Consider the following 17,192-nt stretch of genomic DNA (forward strand, 5'->3'; position numbering starts at 1 on the left):
GTATCTGAGGGGTGATCCTGGAGGCAGGAAGATGAATTCCAGAGATCATGGCAGTATCCACATGGGAGATGGTGAGGACTGGTGTCTGTGGCAGTGGCAGTGACAATAAACCAAATCAAACCCTGTAGACTTGATCCTGACTCATGGTGACCTGACGGGACAGAGTAGAACTGCCCCATAAAAAAAAACCAAAACCCATTGCCTTTGGCTCGATTCTGACTCATAGTGACCCTATGGGACAGAGTAGAAGTGCCCCATAAAAAAACCAAAACCTGTTACCGTTGAGTTGATTCTGACTCATAGCGACCCTATAGGACAGAGTAGAACTGCCCCACAGGGTTTCTCCAAGGAGCGGCTGGTAGGTTCAAAGTACTGACCTTTTGGTTAGTGACTGTAGCTCGCTGTAGCTCTTAACCACTGCACCTCCAGGACTCCTTCCCCATAAAAAAACCAAAAAACCAAACTTGTTTCCATCTGCCCCATATAGGGGGACAAAAGTAAGAGATATTTTGAAGATAGAGGAATACAAAGGTGAATTAGAGGGAGATGTGTAAGAGGGCTCCCAGGTTTCTGACTTGAGCAGCTCAGTGCATGGTTGGGTCATTAACATCTGGAGTGCACGGAAAGGATTGGGTTTGCTTTTGAGGCCTTTATACTGGTGTATGTCAAACACTCAAGCAATGTGCACTGGTCCCCCAGCATCTCAGGCAGTTTTCTCTCAGTGCCCTTGGGTGAGACCGAGGGTTGGTGGCAGGTCAGCTTATCGGAGGGAGCACTAGTACTGGTCAGAGGTCACAGAGATGGTTAACCTTGGAGTGCCAGCATAAGGGCCAATAAAGGCTGTGCTCTGGTCCTTGGTATTTGCATTTTGCAAGATTATTTAACTTAAATGCAATTTTACACTATTAGATATTTATCCTTAATTCAGTGCGCCTGTATTAACCTATATTGGTACATATGAAAAATGTGTAAGAACTTAACAAAATTGTTTTGGTATTTTAGAAGTGGGAAATATGTGTACAAACCTGTCATGAATCAAACATGCTGTCCTCAGTACACGATAAGGTAAGAATTTCATGTTTTAATGAATAGAAAGAATCTGTAATATGAAGACTGTAAATTTTTTAGTAGAATGTTGTTTTTTTTTTCCATAGTGTTTAGTTCCACTCTAGGTAGACCTTCTTTAAAAGGAAAAGTAAATGTGTTAGATCTTTTCTACATACTGATGCTATATTGATGTTTTCTGATAAGTACCTTTTAATATTACTGTTTAATTGGGTTGTATATAAATATGACTTAAAAATATGCTTTTGATTGAATAGTTTAGTCAGTGGATATCACAAAATGTTGGGAAAATATTGGTAAATATTTAAATTACTTTCAGGTACCAGTTTTTTTTTTTCTTTTAAAACAGCATTTAGCTTAGGGCTTCCCATATGCTAGTGTATTACTTGACACAGGGCTTTTATACAAGCTGTATTATAGGTTTCTATAAATTACTTCGTAGGAAGAGTAAACCAAAAAAAAAAGCCAAACCCAGTGCTGTCAAGTCGATTCCGACTCATAGTGACCCTACAGGACAGAGTAGAACTTCCCCATAGAGTTTCCAAGGAGCATCTGGCAGATTCGAACTGCCGACCTTTTGGTTAGCAGCTGTAGCACTTAACCACTGCGCCACCAGGGTTTCCAGTAGGAAGAGTAGGAGGGTCTTAAACTTAATCTGCTGTATACATTCAGTGTCTAGTTTTCTTAAATGGAAAGTTTTAATTAAAAAAAATCCATTTTTCTGCTAAGTTCTTTTTTTTCTTTAATTTTTATTGTGCTTTAAGTGAAAGTTTACAAATAAGTCAGTCTTTCACACAAAAACTTATATATACCTTGCTACACACTCCCAGTTGCTCTCCCCCTAATGAGACAGCCCACTCCCTCCCTCCCTCCACTCTATCTTTTCGTGTCCATTTCACCAGCTTCTAACCCCCCTCTACCCTCTCATCTCCCCTCCAGGGAGGAGATGCCAACATAGTCTCAAGTGTCCATCTGATCCAGGAAACTCACTCCTCACCAGAATCCCCCTCCAACCCATTGTCCAGTCCAATCCCTGTCTAAAGAGTTGGCTTTTGGAATGGTTCCTGTCCTGGGCCAGCAGAAGGTCTGGGGGCCATGACCACCAGGGTCCTTCTAGTCTCAGTCAGAGCGTTAAGTCTGGTCCAGTCTTTTTATGAAAATTTGGAGTCTGCATCCCGCTGCTTTTCTGCTGCCTCAGGGGTTCTCCATTGTAGTCCCTGTCAGGGCAGTCATTGGTTGTAGCCGGACACCATCTAGTTCTTCTGGTCTCAGGCTGATGTAGTCTCTAGTTTATGTGGCCCTTTCTGTCTCTTGGGCTCATAATTACCTTGTGTCCTTGGTGTTCTTCATTCTCCTTTGATCCAGGTGGGTTGAGACCAATTGATACATCTTAGATGGCCGCTTTCTGCTAAGTTCTTACTTATTCATAGTCGTTTGGGTTTCCCATGCCCGCTTCCCCTAGGATAGTTGTATAAGTTTCCTCTTAATATGTTCATTGGAATCAAGTGCCTTATTATTATTATTTTAATAATTTTTATTGTGCTTTAACTGAAAGTTTACAAATCAAGTCAGTCTGTCACATATAAGCTTATATACACCTTATTCCATACTCCCACTTACTCTCCCCGCAATGAGTCAGTCCACTCCCTCCTTCCAGTCTCTCCTTTCGTGACAATTTTGCCAGTTTCTAACCCTCTCTACCCTCCTATCTCCAGACAGGAGATGCCAACACAGTCTCAAGTGTCCACCTGATACAGGTAGCTCACTCTTCGTCAGCATCTCTCTCCAACCCATTGTCCAGTCCCTTCCATGTCTGATGAGTTGTCTTCGGGAATGGTTCCTGTCCTGGGCCAACAGAAGGTTTGGGAACAATGACCGCCGAGATTCCTCTAGTCTCAGTCAGACCATTAAGTCTGGTCTTTTTATGAGAATTTGAGGTCTGCATCCCACTGTTCTCCTGCTCCATCAAGGGTTCTCTGTTGTGCTCCCTGTCAGGGGAGTCATCAGTTGTGGCCAGGCACCATCTAGTTCTTCTGGTCTCAGGATGATGTGAGTCTCAGGTTCATGTGGCCCCTTCTGTCTCTTGGGCTCATAGTTATCGTGTGACCGTGGTGTTTTTCATTCTCCTTTGACCCAGGTGGGTTGAGACCAATTGATGCATCTTAGATGGCCGCTTGTTAGCATTTAAGACCCCAGACGCCACATTTCAAAGTGGGATGCAGAATGTTTTCATAATAGAATTATTTTGCCAATTGACTTAGAAGTCCCCTTCAGCTATAGTCCCCAAACCCCCACCCTTGCTCCGCTGACCTTTGAAGCATTCATTTTATCCCGGAAACTTCTTTGCTTTTGGTCCTGTCCAGTTGAGCTGACCTTCCGTGTATTGAGTATTGCCCTTCCCTTCACCTAAGTGGTTCTTCTTTTTTTTTTTTTATTAACTTTTATTGAGCTTCAAGTGAACGTTTACAAATCAAGTCAGTCTGTCACATATAAGTTTATATACATCTTACTCCTTACTCCCACTTGCTCTCCCCCTAATGAGTCAGCCCTTCCAGTCTCTCCTTTCGTGACAATTTTGCCAGCTTCCAACTCTCTCTATCCTCCCATCCCCCCTCCAGACAGGAGATGCCAACACAGTCTCAAGTGTCCACCTGATATAATTAGCTCACTCTTCTTCAGCATCTCTCTCCTACCCACTGTCCAGTCCCTTTCATGTCTGATGAGTTGTCTTCGGGAATGGTTCCTGTCCTGTGCCAACAGAAGGTTTGGGGACCATGCCCGCCGGGATTCCTCTAGTCACAGTCAGACCATTAGGTATGGTCTTTTTATGAGAATTTGGGGTCTGCATCCCACTGATCTCCTGCTCCCTCAGGGGTTCTCTATTGTGCTCCCTGTCAGGGCAGTCATCGATCATGGCCGGGCACCAACTAGTTCTTCTGGTCTCAGGATAATGTAGGTCTCTGGTTCATGTGGCCCTTTCTGTCTCTTGGGCTCTTAGTTGTTGTGTGACCTTGGTGTTCTTCATTCTCCTTTGCTCCAGGTGGGTTGAGACCAATTGATGCATCTTAGATGGCCACTTGTTAGCATTTAAGACCCCAGACGCCACATTTCAAAGTGGGATGCAGAATGTTTTCATAACAGAATTATTTTGCCAATTGACTTAGAAGTCCCCTTAGAGCATGGTTCCCAAACCTCTGCCCTTGCTCCGCTGACCTTTGAAGCATTCATTTTATCCCGGAAACTTCTTTGCTTTTGGTCCAGTCCAATTGGGCTGACCTTCCATGTATTGAGTGTTGTTCTTCCTTTCACCTAAAGCAGTTCTTATCTACTAATTAATCAGTCAAAAACCCTCTCCCTCCCTCCCTCCCTCCCCCCTCATAACCACAAAAGTATGTGTTCTTCTCAGTTTATACTATATCTCAAGATCTTATAATAGTGGTCTTATACAATATTTGTCCTTTTGCCTCTGACTAATTTCACTCAGCATAATGCCTTCCAGGTTCCTCCATGTTATGAAATGTTTCACAGATTCCTCACTGTTCTTTATTGACGCGTAGTATTCCATTGTGTGAATATACCACAATTTATTTAACCATTCATCCGTTGATGGACACCTTGGTTGCTTCCAGCTTTTTGGTATTGTAAACAGTGCTGCAATAAACATGGGTGTGCATATATCTGTTCGTGTAAAGGCTTTTATTTCTCTAGGGTATATTCTGAGGAGTGGGATTTCTGGGTTGTATGGTAGTTCTATTTCTAACTTTTTAAGAAAACGCCAGATAGATTTCCAAAGTGGTTGTACCATTTTACGTTCCCACCAGCAGTGTATAAGAGTTCCAATCTCTCCGCAGCCTCTCCAACATTTATTATTTTGTGTTTTTTGGATTAATGTCAGCCTTGTTGGAGTGAGATGGAATCTCGTCGTAGTTTTAATTTGCATTTCTGTAATAGCTAATGATCGAGAGCATTTTCTCATGTATCTGTTAGCTGCCTGAATATCTTCTTTAGTGAAGTGTGTGTTCATATCCTTTGCCCACTTTTTCATTGGGTTTGTCCTTTTGTGGTTGAGTTTTAACAGAATCATAAAGATTTTAGAGATCAGGCGCTGGTCGGAGATGTCATAGCTGAAAATTCTTTCCCAGTCTGTAGGTGGTCTTTTTACTCTTTTGGTGAAGTCTTTAGATGAGCATAGGTGTTTGATTTTTAGGAGCTCCCAGTTATCTGGTTTCTCTTCGTCATTTTTGGTAATGTTTTATATTCTGTTTATGCCTTGTATTAGGGCTCCTAACGTTGTCCCTATTTTTTCTTCCATGATCTTTATCGTTTTAGTCTTTATGTTTAGGTCTTTGATCCACTTGGAGTTAGTTTTTGTGCATGGTGTGAGGTATGGGTCCTGTTTCATTTTTTTGCACATGGATATCCAGTTATGCCAGCACCACTTGTTAAAAAGACTATCTTTTCCCCAATTAACTGACACTGGGCCTTTGTCAAATATCAGCTGCTCATATGTGGATGGATTTACATCTGAGTTCTCAATTCTGTTCCATTGGTCTAGGTGCCTATTGTTGTACCAGTACCAGGCTGTTTTGACTAATGTGGCTGTATAATATGTTTTAAAATCAGGTAGAGTGAGTCCTTCCACTTTCTTCTTCTTTTTCAGTAATGCTTTACTTATCCGGGCTTCTTTCCCTTCCATATGAAGTTGGTGATTTGTTTCTCCATCACATTAAAAAATGTCATTGGAATTTGGATCGGAAGTGCATTGTATGTATAGATGGCTTTTGGTAGAATAGACATTTTTACTATGTTAAGTCTTCCTATCCATGAGCAAAGTATGTTTTTCCACTTAAGTAGGTCCTTTTCAGTTTCTTGCAGCAGTACTTTGTAGTTTTCTTTGTATAGGTCTTTTACATCTTTGGTAAGATTTATTCTTAAGTATTTTATCTTCTTGGGGCCTACTGTGAATGGTATTGATTTGGTGATTTCCTCTTCGATGTTCTTTTTGTTGATGTAGAGGAATCCAAGTGATTTTTGTATGTTTATTTTATAACCTGAGACTCTGCCAAACTCTTCTATTAGTTTCCGTAGTTTTCTGGAGGATTCCTTGGGGTTTTCTGTGTATAAGATCATGTCATCTGCAAATAGAGATAATTTTACTTCCTCCTTGCCAATCCTGATGCCCTTTATTTCTCTGTCTAGCCTAATTGCTCTGGCTAGGACCTCTAGCACAATGTTGAATAAGAGCGGTGATAAAGGGCATCCTTGTCTGGTTCCCGTTCTCAAGGGTAATGCTTTCAGGCTCTCTCCATTTAGAGTGATGTTGGCTGTTGGCTTTGTATAGATGCCCTTTATTATGTTGAGGAATTTTCCTTCAATTCCTATTTTGCTGAGAGTTTTTATCATGAATGGGTGTTGGACTTTGTCAAATGCCTTTTCTGCATCAATTGATAAGATCGTGTGGTTTTTGTCGTCTGTTATATTTATATGGTGGATTACGTTAATGACTTTTCTAATATTAAACCAGCCTTGTATATCTGGTATAAATCCCACTTGGTCGTGGTGAATTATTTTTTTGATATGTTGTTGAATTCTATTGGCTAGAATTTTGTTGAGGATTTTTGCATCTATGTTCATGAGGGATATAGGTCTGTAATTTTCTTTTTTTGTGGTGTCTTTACCTGGATATGGTGGCTTTATAGAATGAGTTAGGTAGTATTCTGTCATTTTCTATGCTTTGAAATACCTTTAGTAGTAGTGGTCTTAACTCTTCTCTGAAAGTTTGGTAGAACTCTGCAGTAAAGCTGTCTGGGCCAGGGCTTTTTTTTGTTGGAAGTTTTTTGATTACTGTTTCAATCTCTTTTTTTATTATGGGTCTATTTAGTTGTTCTACTTCTGATCGTGTTAGTTTAGGTAGGTAGTGTTTATCTATGAATTCATCCATTTCTTCTAGGTTTGCGAATTTGTCAGAGTACAATTTTTCGTAATAATCTGATATGATTCTTTTAATTTCAGTTGGGTCCGTTGTGATATGGCCCATCTCGTTTCTTACTCGGGTTATTTGTTTCCTGTATTTCTTTAGTCAGTCTGGCCAATGGTTTATCAATTTTGTTAATTTTTTCAAAGAACTAGCTTTTGGCTTTGTTAATTCTTTCAATTGTTTTTCTGTTCTCTAATTCATTTAGGTCAGCTCTAATTTTTATTATTTGTTTTCTTCTGGTGCCTGATGGATTCTTTTGTTGCTCACTTTTCTATTTGTTCAAGTTGTAGGGACAGTTCTCTGATTTTGGCTCTTTCTTCTTTTTGTATGTGTGCATTTATGGATGTAAATTGACCTCTGAGCACTGCTTTTGCTGTGTCCCAGAGGTTTTGATAGGAAGTGTTTTCATTCTCATTGCATTCTATGCATTTCTTTATTCCCTCCTTTATGTCTTCTATAACCCAGTCTTTTTTGAACAGGGTATTGTTCAGTTTCCAAGTATTTGATTTCTTTTCTCTAATTTTTCTGTTATTGATTTCCACTTTTATGGCCTTATGGTCTGAGAAGATGCTTTGTAATATTTCGATGTTTTGGATTCTGCAAAGGTTTGTTTTATGACCTAATATGTGGTCTGTTCTAGAGAATGTTCCATGTGCACTAGAAAAAAAAGTATACTTTGCAGCTGTTGGGTGGAGTGTTCTGTATAAGTCAATGAGGTCAAGTTGGTTGATTGTAGCAATTAAGTCTTCCATGTCTCTATTGAGCTTCTTACTGGAAGTCCTGTCCTTTTCCGAAAGTGGTGTGTTGAAGTCTCCTACTATAATTGTGGAGGTGTCTATCTCACTTTTCAGTTCTGTTAAAATTTGATTTATGTATCTTGCAGCCCTGTCATTGGGTGCATAAATATTTAATATGGTTATATCTTCCTGGTCAATTGTCCGTTTAATCATTATGGAGTGTCCTTCTTTATCCTTTGTGGTGGATTGAACTTTAAAGTCTATTTTGTCAGAAATTAATATTGCTACTCCTGCTCTTTTTTGATTGATTGTTGTTTGCTTGATATATTTTTTTCCATCCTTTGAGTTTTAGTTTGTTTGTGTCTCTAAGTCTAAGGTGTGTCTCTTGTAGGCAGCATATAGACGGATCGTGTTTCTTTAACCAATTTGAGACTCTCTGTCTCTTTATTGGTGCATTTAGTCCATTTACATTCAGCGTAATTATGGATAAGTATGTGTTTAGTGCTGTCATTTTGATGCCTTTTTATGTGTGTTGTTGACCATTTCATTTTTCCACTTACTTTTTTGTGCTGAGATGTTTTTCTTTGTAGATTGTGTGTTCCTCGTTTTCATAGTATTTAACTTTATGTTTGCTGAGCCATTATGTTTTTCTTGGTTTTTATTTTGAGTTATGGAGTTGTTATACCTCTTTGTGGTTACCTTAATATTTAACCCTATTTTTCTAAGTAAAAACCTAACTTGTGTTGTCCTATATCGCCTTGTTTCCCTCTCCATATGGCAGTTCTGTGCCACCTGTGTTTAGTCCCTCTTTTTGATTATTGTGATCTTTTACATATTGACTTCAATGATTCCCTGTTTTGAGCATTTTTTTCTTTTTAAAATTAATCTTAATTTGTTTTTGTGATTTCCCTATTTGAGTTGATATCTGGATGTTCTGTTCTGTGACCTTGTGTTGTGCTGGTATCTGGTATTATTGGTTTTCTGACCAAACAATTTCCTTTAATATTTCTTGTAGCTTTGGTTTGGTTTTTGCAAATTCTCTAAGCTTGTGTTTATCTGTAAATGTTTTAATTTCGCCTTCATATTTGAGAGAGAGTTTTGCTGGATATATGATCCTTGGCTGGCAGTTTTTCTCCTTCAGTTCTCTGTATATGTTATTCCATTGCCTTCTTGACTGTATGGCTTCTGCTGATTAGTCTGAACTTATTGATTCTCCTTTGTAGGAGACCTTTCTTTTATCCCTGGCTGCTTTTAAAATTTTCTCTTTGTCTTTGTTTTTGGCAAGTTTGATGATAATATGTCTTGGTGATTTTCTTTTTGGATCAGTCTTAAATGAGGTTTGATGAGCATCTTGGATAGATATCCTTTCGTCTTTCATGATGTCAGGGAAGTTTTCTGCCAACAGATCTTCAACTATTCTCTGTATTTTCTGTTACCCCTCCCTGTTCTGGGACTCCAGTCACACGCAAGTTATTTTTCTTGATAGAGTCCCACATGATTCTTAGGGTTTCTTCATTTTTTTAACTTCTTTGATCTGATTTTTTTTCAGCTATATTGGTGTCAATTCCCTTGTCCTCCAGATCCCCCACCCTGCATTCCAATTGCTCGATTCTGCTCCTCTGATGTCCTGTTGAGTTGTCTAATTCTGTAATTTTACTGTTAATCTTTTGGATTTCTGAATGCTGTCTCTCTATGGATTCTTGCAGCTTATTAATTTTTCCACTATGTTCTTGAATAATCTTTTTGAGTTCTTCAACTGCTTTATCAGTATGTTCCTTGGCTTTTTCTGTAGATTGCCTTATTTCATTTCTGAGGTCATCCCTGATGTCTTGAAGCATTGTGTAAATTAGTTTTTTATATTCTGCATCTGGCAATTCCAGGATTGTATCTTCATTTGGGAAAGATTTTGATTCTTTAATTTGGGGAGTCGTAGAAGCAATTATGGTCTGCTTCTTTATGTGGTTTGATATTGGCTGCTGTCTCCGAGCCATCACTAAGACATTGTAGTGATTTATTCTGTATTTGCTCACTGAATCTTATCTTGTTTTGTTTTCTTTCAGTATACGTAGATGGGCTACTAGATTGCACTGTCTTGATTGTTGTAGCCCTTGAATCACTTATGTCCTATTACCAGCTGGTTTGGGCTGTTACCAGATATATAAGCCTAAGAGTCCAGGCACCATTCTTGAGTAGAATCTGATTTTGGGTCATCAAGTGTGTGGTGCAAACTGTCACCTATCCACCTCGAGAAGTAGTGGTGATAGTTGTGTGCACCAGATTCTAGTAGTAGCAGGTTTTCACACTTCAGAGGGGGCAGGATGCTGACAGGCTTCCCCCAAGTGCCAGTGAGGTAGGTGTGTCTCTATTCCTAAAGCACTTTGGTGGGTGGGCTCTGCAGCTGTACCTTAGGCCCCCAATGCAAGCACCTGTGCAGATTGGTAGGTGTCACTCTCCTTAGATCCCTAAGGCAGGAGGCTAGGTGGTCTGGGGGGAGCTTTAGCCCTGAGTTCCCTGTTGTGGGTCAGTGAGGGCTCTGTTGAATACGCAGAGATATGAGACCTGGGAAACTTGTCTTTCCAGTAATAAGCTTAAACAATTACAGTCAGATCCCTATCAGAATGGCCTTTGCATTGTAATAGTCACCTTGTTCCCTGCAGGGATGAAAGCCCAAGACTGTGGATCACATATGTTTGGCTGGAGCTGGTTCTGTGTTTTTAGTCCAATTAGGGAAGGATTTTTGGTCCCTGGGTTTTTTGTAGCTGCTTCTCTCAGGCTAGGAGAATGGGTTAGGAAAAGACCGAAAAAAAAAAAACAAAAAAAACCCGCAGTGCACTCCACTCTCTGGCTCAGGAAATTCCAATGTTAATGAAGCCGCCTTGAAGGGGAGGGGAGAGGTCAGAGAAATAGGAGAGAGTAAAAAAAAAAATAGGAGAGAGTAAAAAAAAGAAAATAGATGACGTTACTTATCTTTCTTGTGATGACTGTTTTATCTGAGATTCCAGTGGGGCGTGTTGACTGTGTGCGCTGGCTGGGTAGAGATTGCCCCCAAGGGTCAGGCCCACGTCCCGTGCTTGCGCTGTCTCAGAAGCCGTGGTCAGTTCCTCCGCTCCCAGTCCAAAGCCCAGCGCCAAGGTTCCCCGGCTGGGACGCCACACTCCAGGCTCCAAAACCAGTTGCTGCCTCCCGGTGACTTCTCCTCCTGTCAGCTGCGTCGCTGCGCTGCCTGCGTGCACTGGCTGGGCTTCTCCCAAGGTCACTTCTGGGGGCTAGGGCCGCGTCCCATGTTTGTGACGTCTCAGGATGCCGTGCTCAGCTCCCCTGTGCCCAGTCCAAAGCCCGGTGCCAAGGTTTCCTGACTGGGACGCTGGCTCCAGGCTCCGAAAACAGTCTCTGCTTCCCCGTGGTTGTTCGTTCTCAGTCTCTGTCACTCAGGTCAACTCTTTAGATCTGTGTTTGATGATCAGGGTTCGTAGATTGTCATGTATGTGATCGATTCACTTGTTTTCTGAGTCTTTGTTGCAAGAGGGATCCGAGGTAGCTTCTACCTAGTCAGTCATCTTGGCCCCGCCTCTTGCCTTATTACTTTTATTTCCTTGAAAGTCATTTTCTTTCAGAGCCCGTTACCTGCTCTGATCTAGGCAGGTTGCTCTCTTCACCTGACCCAGTACCGCTGTCCTGCAGCTCTTCCTGGTCCTCTGGGGGTTCTCTTTGTCACTCTAGTTGCTTCCCTATCTCCTGTGCCCTCTGCCTTCTTGCTTGGATTACCCCTCTTTTTAGCAAATCACGTTGAGTAGCTTCCTGAGAAAATGTGCATGAGAGAGAAATGTTTTGAGACTTTGCATGTCTGAAAATGTTTTAATTCAGTGCTCAAAATTAATGTTTAGTTTGGCTGGGTACAGAAGTGTAGGTTGGGAATGATTTCCCATCAGAATTTTGAAGGCTTTACTCCATTGTTCCTACTGTGGTGGAAAGGTCCAGTGGTATTCTGATTGTTCCTTTGTTTGAAACCTGTTCTTTCTCTGTGGAAGCTTTTAGGATCTTCCCCTTTTCTTCAGTGTTCTAATATTTCATGATGAGTTTTGCTGTGGGTCTGTTTTTATCTATTACATACAGACTCGAGAGGCCCTTCTCATCTGGGAGCTCCACCTGTCATAACCTTCAGTTCAGAGTGATTTTCTTGAATTATTTTGTTGATCTCCTCTGAGCCTTTAATTCAGATACTGGACCTTTCTGACTGTTCTGCTAATTGTTTTTCTCTTCGTTTTTCATCTCTTTTTGTGAATCTCCGAAAAATTTCCTTAACTTCTTTTTTCAACTCTTTAATTTTTCATTTCTCCCATCATATCTTTACTTCTGAGGCTCTTTTGTTTTTGTTTCGAGTCCCTATCCTCCAACCTACTTTATGCAGTTTGTTTGGCATCTGTCTTTGTACTGGAGACCTTCTGCAAGTTTCTTGTGAGTCTAACTTAGCAACATTGGGAATTCTGTGCATCTGAGTGGTGCATGTTTGCTGTGGGCTTTGGGCAGGGTGATCTGGTTGGGTTGTTCTCTTGGGGAATCCCTGGTAACAACATTTTTAAGTCTGATCACAATCCAGAGAGAAAGCAGAATCCTCTGTGCCAGTGCTCTGAGGGCTGGGTTGGGAAAGAAGTCGGGTGTCTCAACATTCAATATGTAGGGTTTCATTCACATTTCCTCTTTCTAGCACAGTACCATTTTTCAGCTGTGCATTGTATCCTCCAAGTACCCAAAAACCAAACCAAACCCACTGCTATCAAGTTGATTTTGACCCATAGCAACCCTATAGGACAGAGTAAACTGCCCCATAGGGTTTCCAGGGAGTGGCTCGTGGATTTGAACTGCCAACCTTTTGGTTAGCAGAGCTCTTACTTTTTACTCTTTTCTAAAAATGTGTAATTTTCTGCCAGTTCATAGGGACAGTCATCTGGCTGTGCAGAGTGGGAGGAGGGACCTGACATCTGAGTGCTTTGGAAACACACTTTCGAGGGGTTCCTCATATTTAGACACACCTTCAGTCATATTTCCTGAAGTACCAACATTGCCAATCCCTGAGACTTCTAGGTGTAATGTGGAGAAAATTGGGTACCTTTTTTGACTTTTCCTACTCTTGACTTAGGATTCAGCTTTTGTTGTTCTGCTAAGTCAGTAACTGCTTGTATGTCGATTTTCCAGCTTTCAGATTTTCTCCATGCTCTTGGTCCTAGTGAGTTTATATCCTTTTTTTTTTTTTTTTTGTTAAATCACTTAACTGTAGTTTTAGTGAGGTCTGAGACGGGGTTAGAGGCCACATGAGGCCCCGTCTGTAACCACAAATCCCAGGCATAAGGTTTGCCTTGCCATGGCAGATACTAACTAGAATCCGTATTATTTCTTCAAAGTTTGAGTTCACTCTTTATTTATTTATTTTGCTTTCCTAGGTGCCGACCTTTGCAGTTTCAGCCCTCAAAATCTCACAAGAAGGTTTTGAAAAAAATGTTGAAGTTTTTGGCCAAAGGGGAGATTTCCAAAGGAAGTTGTGAGGGTAAGGGGTGGGGGGGTCTAAAACTGTTGACTCTGAGTCCATGTATCTTTCCAGGTTCTCACTCACAGTTTCTGAGGCAGGGATGGGGGTCGTCGCCACAGTCATGCACTGCTTACAAGAATGAATGAGCAGTAGTCCTGGTAGCTCTCTTACAACTGTCACCACTGGTCTGCAGCGCCGGGATCCAGGGACTATGTGCCTGAGTGTCTAGCTTGGGAGGAAGATCGTTGAAGACCATTTTTAAATTTTTGTCATTTCTTGGAGTTCATTTAAATTTTAGTTTATACAACACTTCAACAACTTCTATTTTACACCATCCTAATAATATCCTAATGAAATATATAGAAAGTGGTATTATCGCTTGCTGTGTGGTATTATCATCAGATGATTAGATACAGCTTATTCAAGATTTTACAACCACTTTTAGAACTGAGGAAAGCTCAGGTTTTCTTTGTTCAAGGAGCTCTGGTGGCATAGTGGTTAAAATACTTGGCTACCAACGAAAGGTCAGCGATTCAAACCTACAAGCCGCTTCACGGGAGAAAAACATGGCAGTCTGCTTTCATGAAGATTTACAGCCTTGGAAACCGTATGGTGCAGTTCTACTCTGTCCTGTAGGGTTGCTCTAAGTTGGAATCAACTGGATGGCAGTGGGTTTTTCTGTGTTTGAGTAAGGTCTTACTTTAGTAAATTGTATTGCCTGAAATTGTTTCTTATTTGTCAGATACATTTTGAATTGCAAGTGAATTTTCTAAAAGTTAATTAGTGGCTCTTAACTTTGGTTACAGATTTTTTTTAGTTTTCCCATAGTGCCTAACGCATGAACTTAGTGCCACCCATTCTTAGTGCTCTTTCTCACTACTGCCTTAGGAGCTGCCCAGTCCTGGGAACCCCTATCTCAGTCTAATCATTAATCTGTTCAACAAGCGTGTGGGAAATGCCTACAAAGCCCCGGCCCCTGTTCTCAGCACTGGAGAGGCAGCAAGACAAACACATTCTTTGCCCTTGGGCACTGCCCTTACTGAGTCAGTACTCAAGAGGACGTGGCGCGAACTTGGCAGAGCCGGGGCTCCAGAGAGGCTGCAAGACTTGGATCAGAGAGTTTCAAGGGCAGTTGGAGCACTGGAAACATCAGAATTTCGGTGTAGCTCTGATGACTACTGTCAGTGCATAATCTTAATGGTTAATAGATCTCCGTGGGCTGCATCAGTGTAACTTTTTCTTTTTCTTAAGGTGGACGGGAATCATATTCTGAGTTCCAAAAACCAGTGTGCAGTTAAGCTTTGAGGATAATGTCCATTTGTAAATTGCTGACTGTCTCTCTTATTATATAGCTTTTGTATTTCATTCTGGATGGGGGTTCTATACTGAGGCCTGGTGATGCAGTGGTTAAGCACTCGGCTGCTAACCAGAAGGTTGGCGGTTTGAACCTACCAGCTGCTCCGTGGGAGAAAGATATGGCAGTCTGCTTCCATAAAGATTTACAGCTTTGGAAACCCTATGGGGCAGGTCTACTCTGTCCTGTAGGTTGCTGTGAGTCCGAATTGCCTCAGCAGCAACGGATTTTTGGGGGTCCTTTATTTGACTTGGTATGGCCTTCTGAATTATTTGTGTGTGGGACTTAGTTCTTAAGAGTGATATACTCATTAGGGTAAAAGGCTGAATAGCTACAAGGGAGAGACACCAAAATGCTATGACTCAAAAATGATAGCAGTCCATTTCATCCCTCACATAACAGCCTACTGCAGGTCTCCCAGGCTGGCCTGTAGCTCCCTCCCTCAGCCCTTCTGGGACTTCACATTCGGGTTCCAAAGTTGCTCCGGTTTTTACTGTTGCATCCAGTGAAGAGGGCAAAGGGAAATCCAGGGCCACACATTTCCTTGAAAGCAAATGAGGCAGAAGTTGGACATAATATTTTTGTTCCCATTCCATTGGCAGGAGCTTAGTCACCAGTTGCAGAGGGGCCTGGGGAATATAGTCCCCTGCTGGAGGGCCACAGTCCAGTGACAGCTGCATGACTTTGGAAGATGGGAGGATGGATTTGGTGGATCCCCGGCAGTCTCTGCCGCGTGGATAAAGGGGTCTTTTTTTCCTGTGTGTGTCTGATTGTGTCAGATGACCTGGCTGATAGACTTTCCTTTCTTCTGATTTGTAGATGAGCCCATGGATTCCACAGCGGAGGATACTGTTGCAGGTGATTTTGCATTAATAAATAAACTGGATATACGCTGTGACCTGAAAACACTACGTGATGACCTCCAAGAGAGCTTAGAGAGTGAAGAGAAGAAAGGAAAAAATGCAAAGAAAGAAGAATCCACTGAGTTAACCGAGTCACAACGTGCAGAAGAGAAGTTGGGCTCTGGTGAACCATCACCTTCAGTTAAAGTTCAGACCACTCCTAAACCAGGTAGTGAAATCCTGTATGAAATGTTTTTCCTTGTGCTTGAGTCAGTGTAATCCGGGCATTACTGATTTACCAGGCGCTGCTTGGAAACTACGGGGCACTTCTACTCTGTCCTGTAGGGTTGCTGTATCAAAATCAACTCGACGGCAATGGGTTTGGGTTTTTTTTTTTTTTTGGTTTATGTTTACAGAGCCTGAAATAGTAGCCTTTTTTTTGTCTCTAAATACTGATATTTTAAAGGGGTTCCCATTTTTTCTTACTACCGTGGGGCCTTAGAAGTTTTAGAATCAGATTTTTGTCATTGGAAAGATACGCTGAACATTTTATTTTTGGCATAAGTGAGGCAAAATAAATTATATTATTATGCCCAAAATACAGACATTGTGAAATTCTTCAGTTTATCATCACATTTCTTTTCTTACATAATCCTAATAAATTTTAGTTTAAAAATTTCCAGATTTTAATGTTAAGCTTTACCTTTAATAGAAAAGTTTGTTATGGGGAATTGCAGACAGAGACAAATGAAAACAATCATATGAGGAACTTTCAGGTACCCTACAGAGCCCTGACGGTGCAGCAGCTAAGAGCTACGGCCGCTGTCTTAGTCACCTAGTGCTGCTATAACAGAAATATCACAAGCGGATGGCTTTAACAAAGAGAAGTTTATTTTCTCACAGTCCAGTAGGCTAGAAGTCCGAATGCAGGGCACCGGCTCCAGGGGAAGGTTTTCTCCCTCTGTCGGCTCTGGAGGAAAGCCCTTGTGATGCATCAGTCTTCCCTTGGTCTGGGAGCATCTCAGTGCAGGAACCTCAGGTCCGAGGGACGTGCTCTGCTCCCGGCACTGCCTTCTCAGTGGTATGAGGTCCCCCTGTCTCTCTGCTTGCTTCTCTCTTTTATGTGTCAAAAGAGAGAAGCTTAAGACACTATCTAGTCTTGTAGGTCTCATCCATATAACTGCCACTAGTCCATCGTACTATAGGGATAAGATTTACAACACATAGGGAAATCACATAAGATGATAAAAGGGTAGGCAGCCATACAACTTTGGGAATCATGACCTAGCCAAGTTTACATATTTTTGGCAGGCACAATTCAGTCTGTGACAGCTGCTAACCAAAAGGGGCAGCTGTTTGAATGCACCAGCCACTCCTTGAAAACCCTATGGGGCAGTTCTACTTTGACCTGTAGGGTCACTATGAGTCGGAATCAACTTGCCAGCAACGAGTTTGGTTTTTGGTTTTATGTACCGTATCCTCATTTGAAACAATTATTGGCTCCCGATGACCACTGTTACTTCACCCATACCTATATCCAGTTCTCTCCTATTTTTTTCGTTTTCTGTTTCAAAAGATATCTCTAAAGGATAACTTAAAAAAAAAAAACTTATTCACAATACCATTATTACACCTAAATAAAATTCCTTCATGTCATTGAATATTCAGCATTCAAATTTCCAATTTTTAAACA

General features: G+C 41.3%; 1 protein-coding gene across 9 annotated transcripts in view; it reads left to right on the forward strand.

Annotated features, from left to right (window-relative positions):
* Nucleotides 1-17,192, forward strand: part of ATE1 (arginyltransferase 1) — a 162,351-nt gene that overhangs the window by 6,132 nt on the left and 139,027 nt on the right. For all 9 annotated transcript variants that reach the window (XR_002784216.2, XR_002784218.2, XM_010601209.3 and 6 more), the window contains exons 3-5: nt 1,003-1,065; nt 13,218-13,321; nt 15,477-15,728. Coding sequence is in view for 7 of the 9 variants with exons in the window: in XM_010601209.3 (XP_010599511.2) it covers nt 1,003-1,065; nt 13,218-13,321; nt 15,477-15,728 (419 nt within the window). In the remaining 2 variants the exon portion in view is untranslated. The remainder of the gene's footprint in view (nt 1-1,002; nt 1,066-13,217; nt 13,322-15,476; nt 15,729-17,192) is intronic.

The sequence above is a fragment of the Loxodonta africana genome, chromosome 16, assembly GCF_030014295.1.
Source record: "Loxodonta africana isolate mLoxAfr1 chromosome 16, mLoxAfr1.hap2, whole genome shotgun sequence".
NCBI classification, from domain to species: Eukaryota; Metazoa; Chordata; class Mammalia; order Proboscidea; family Elephantidae; genus Loxodonta; species Loxodonta africana.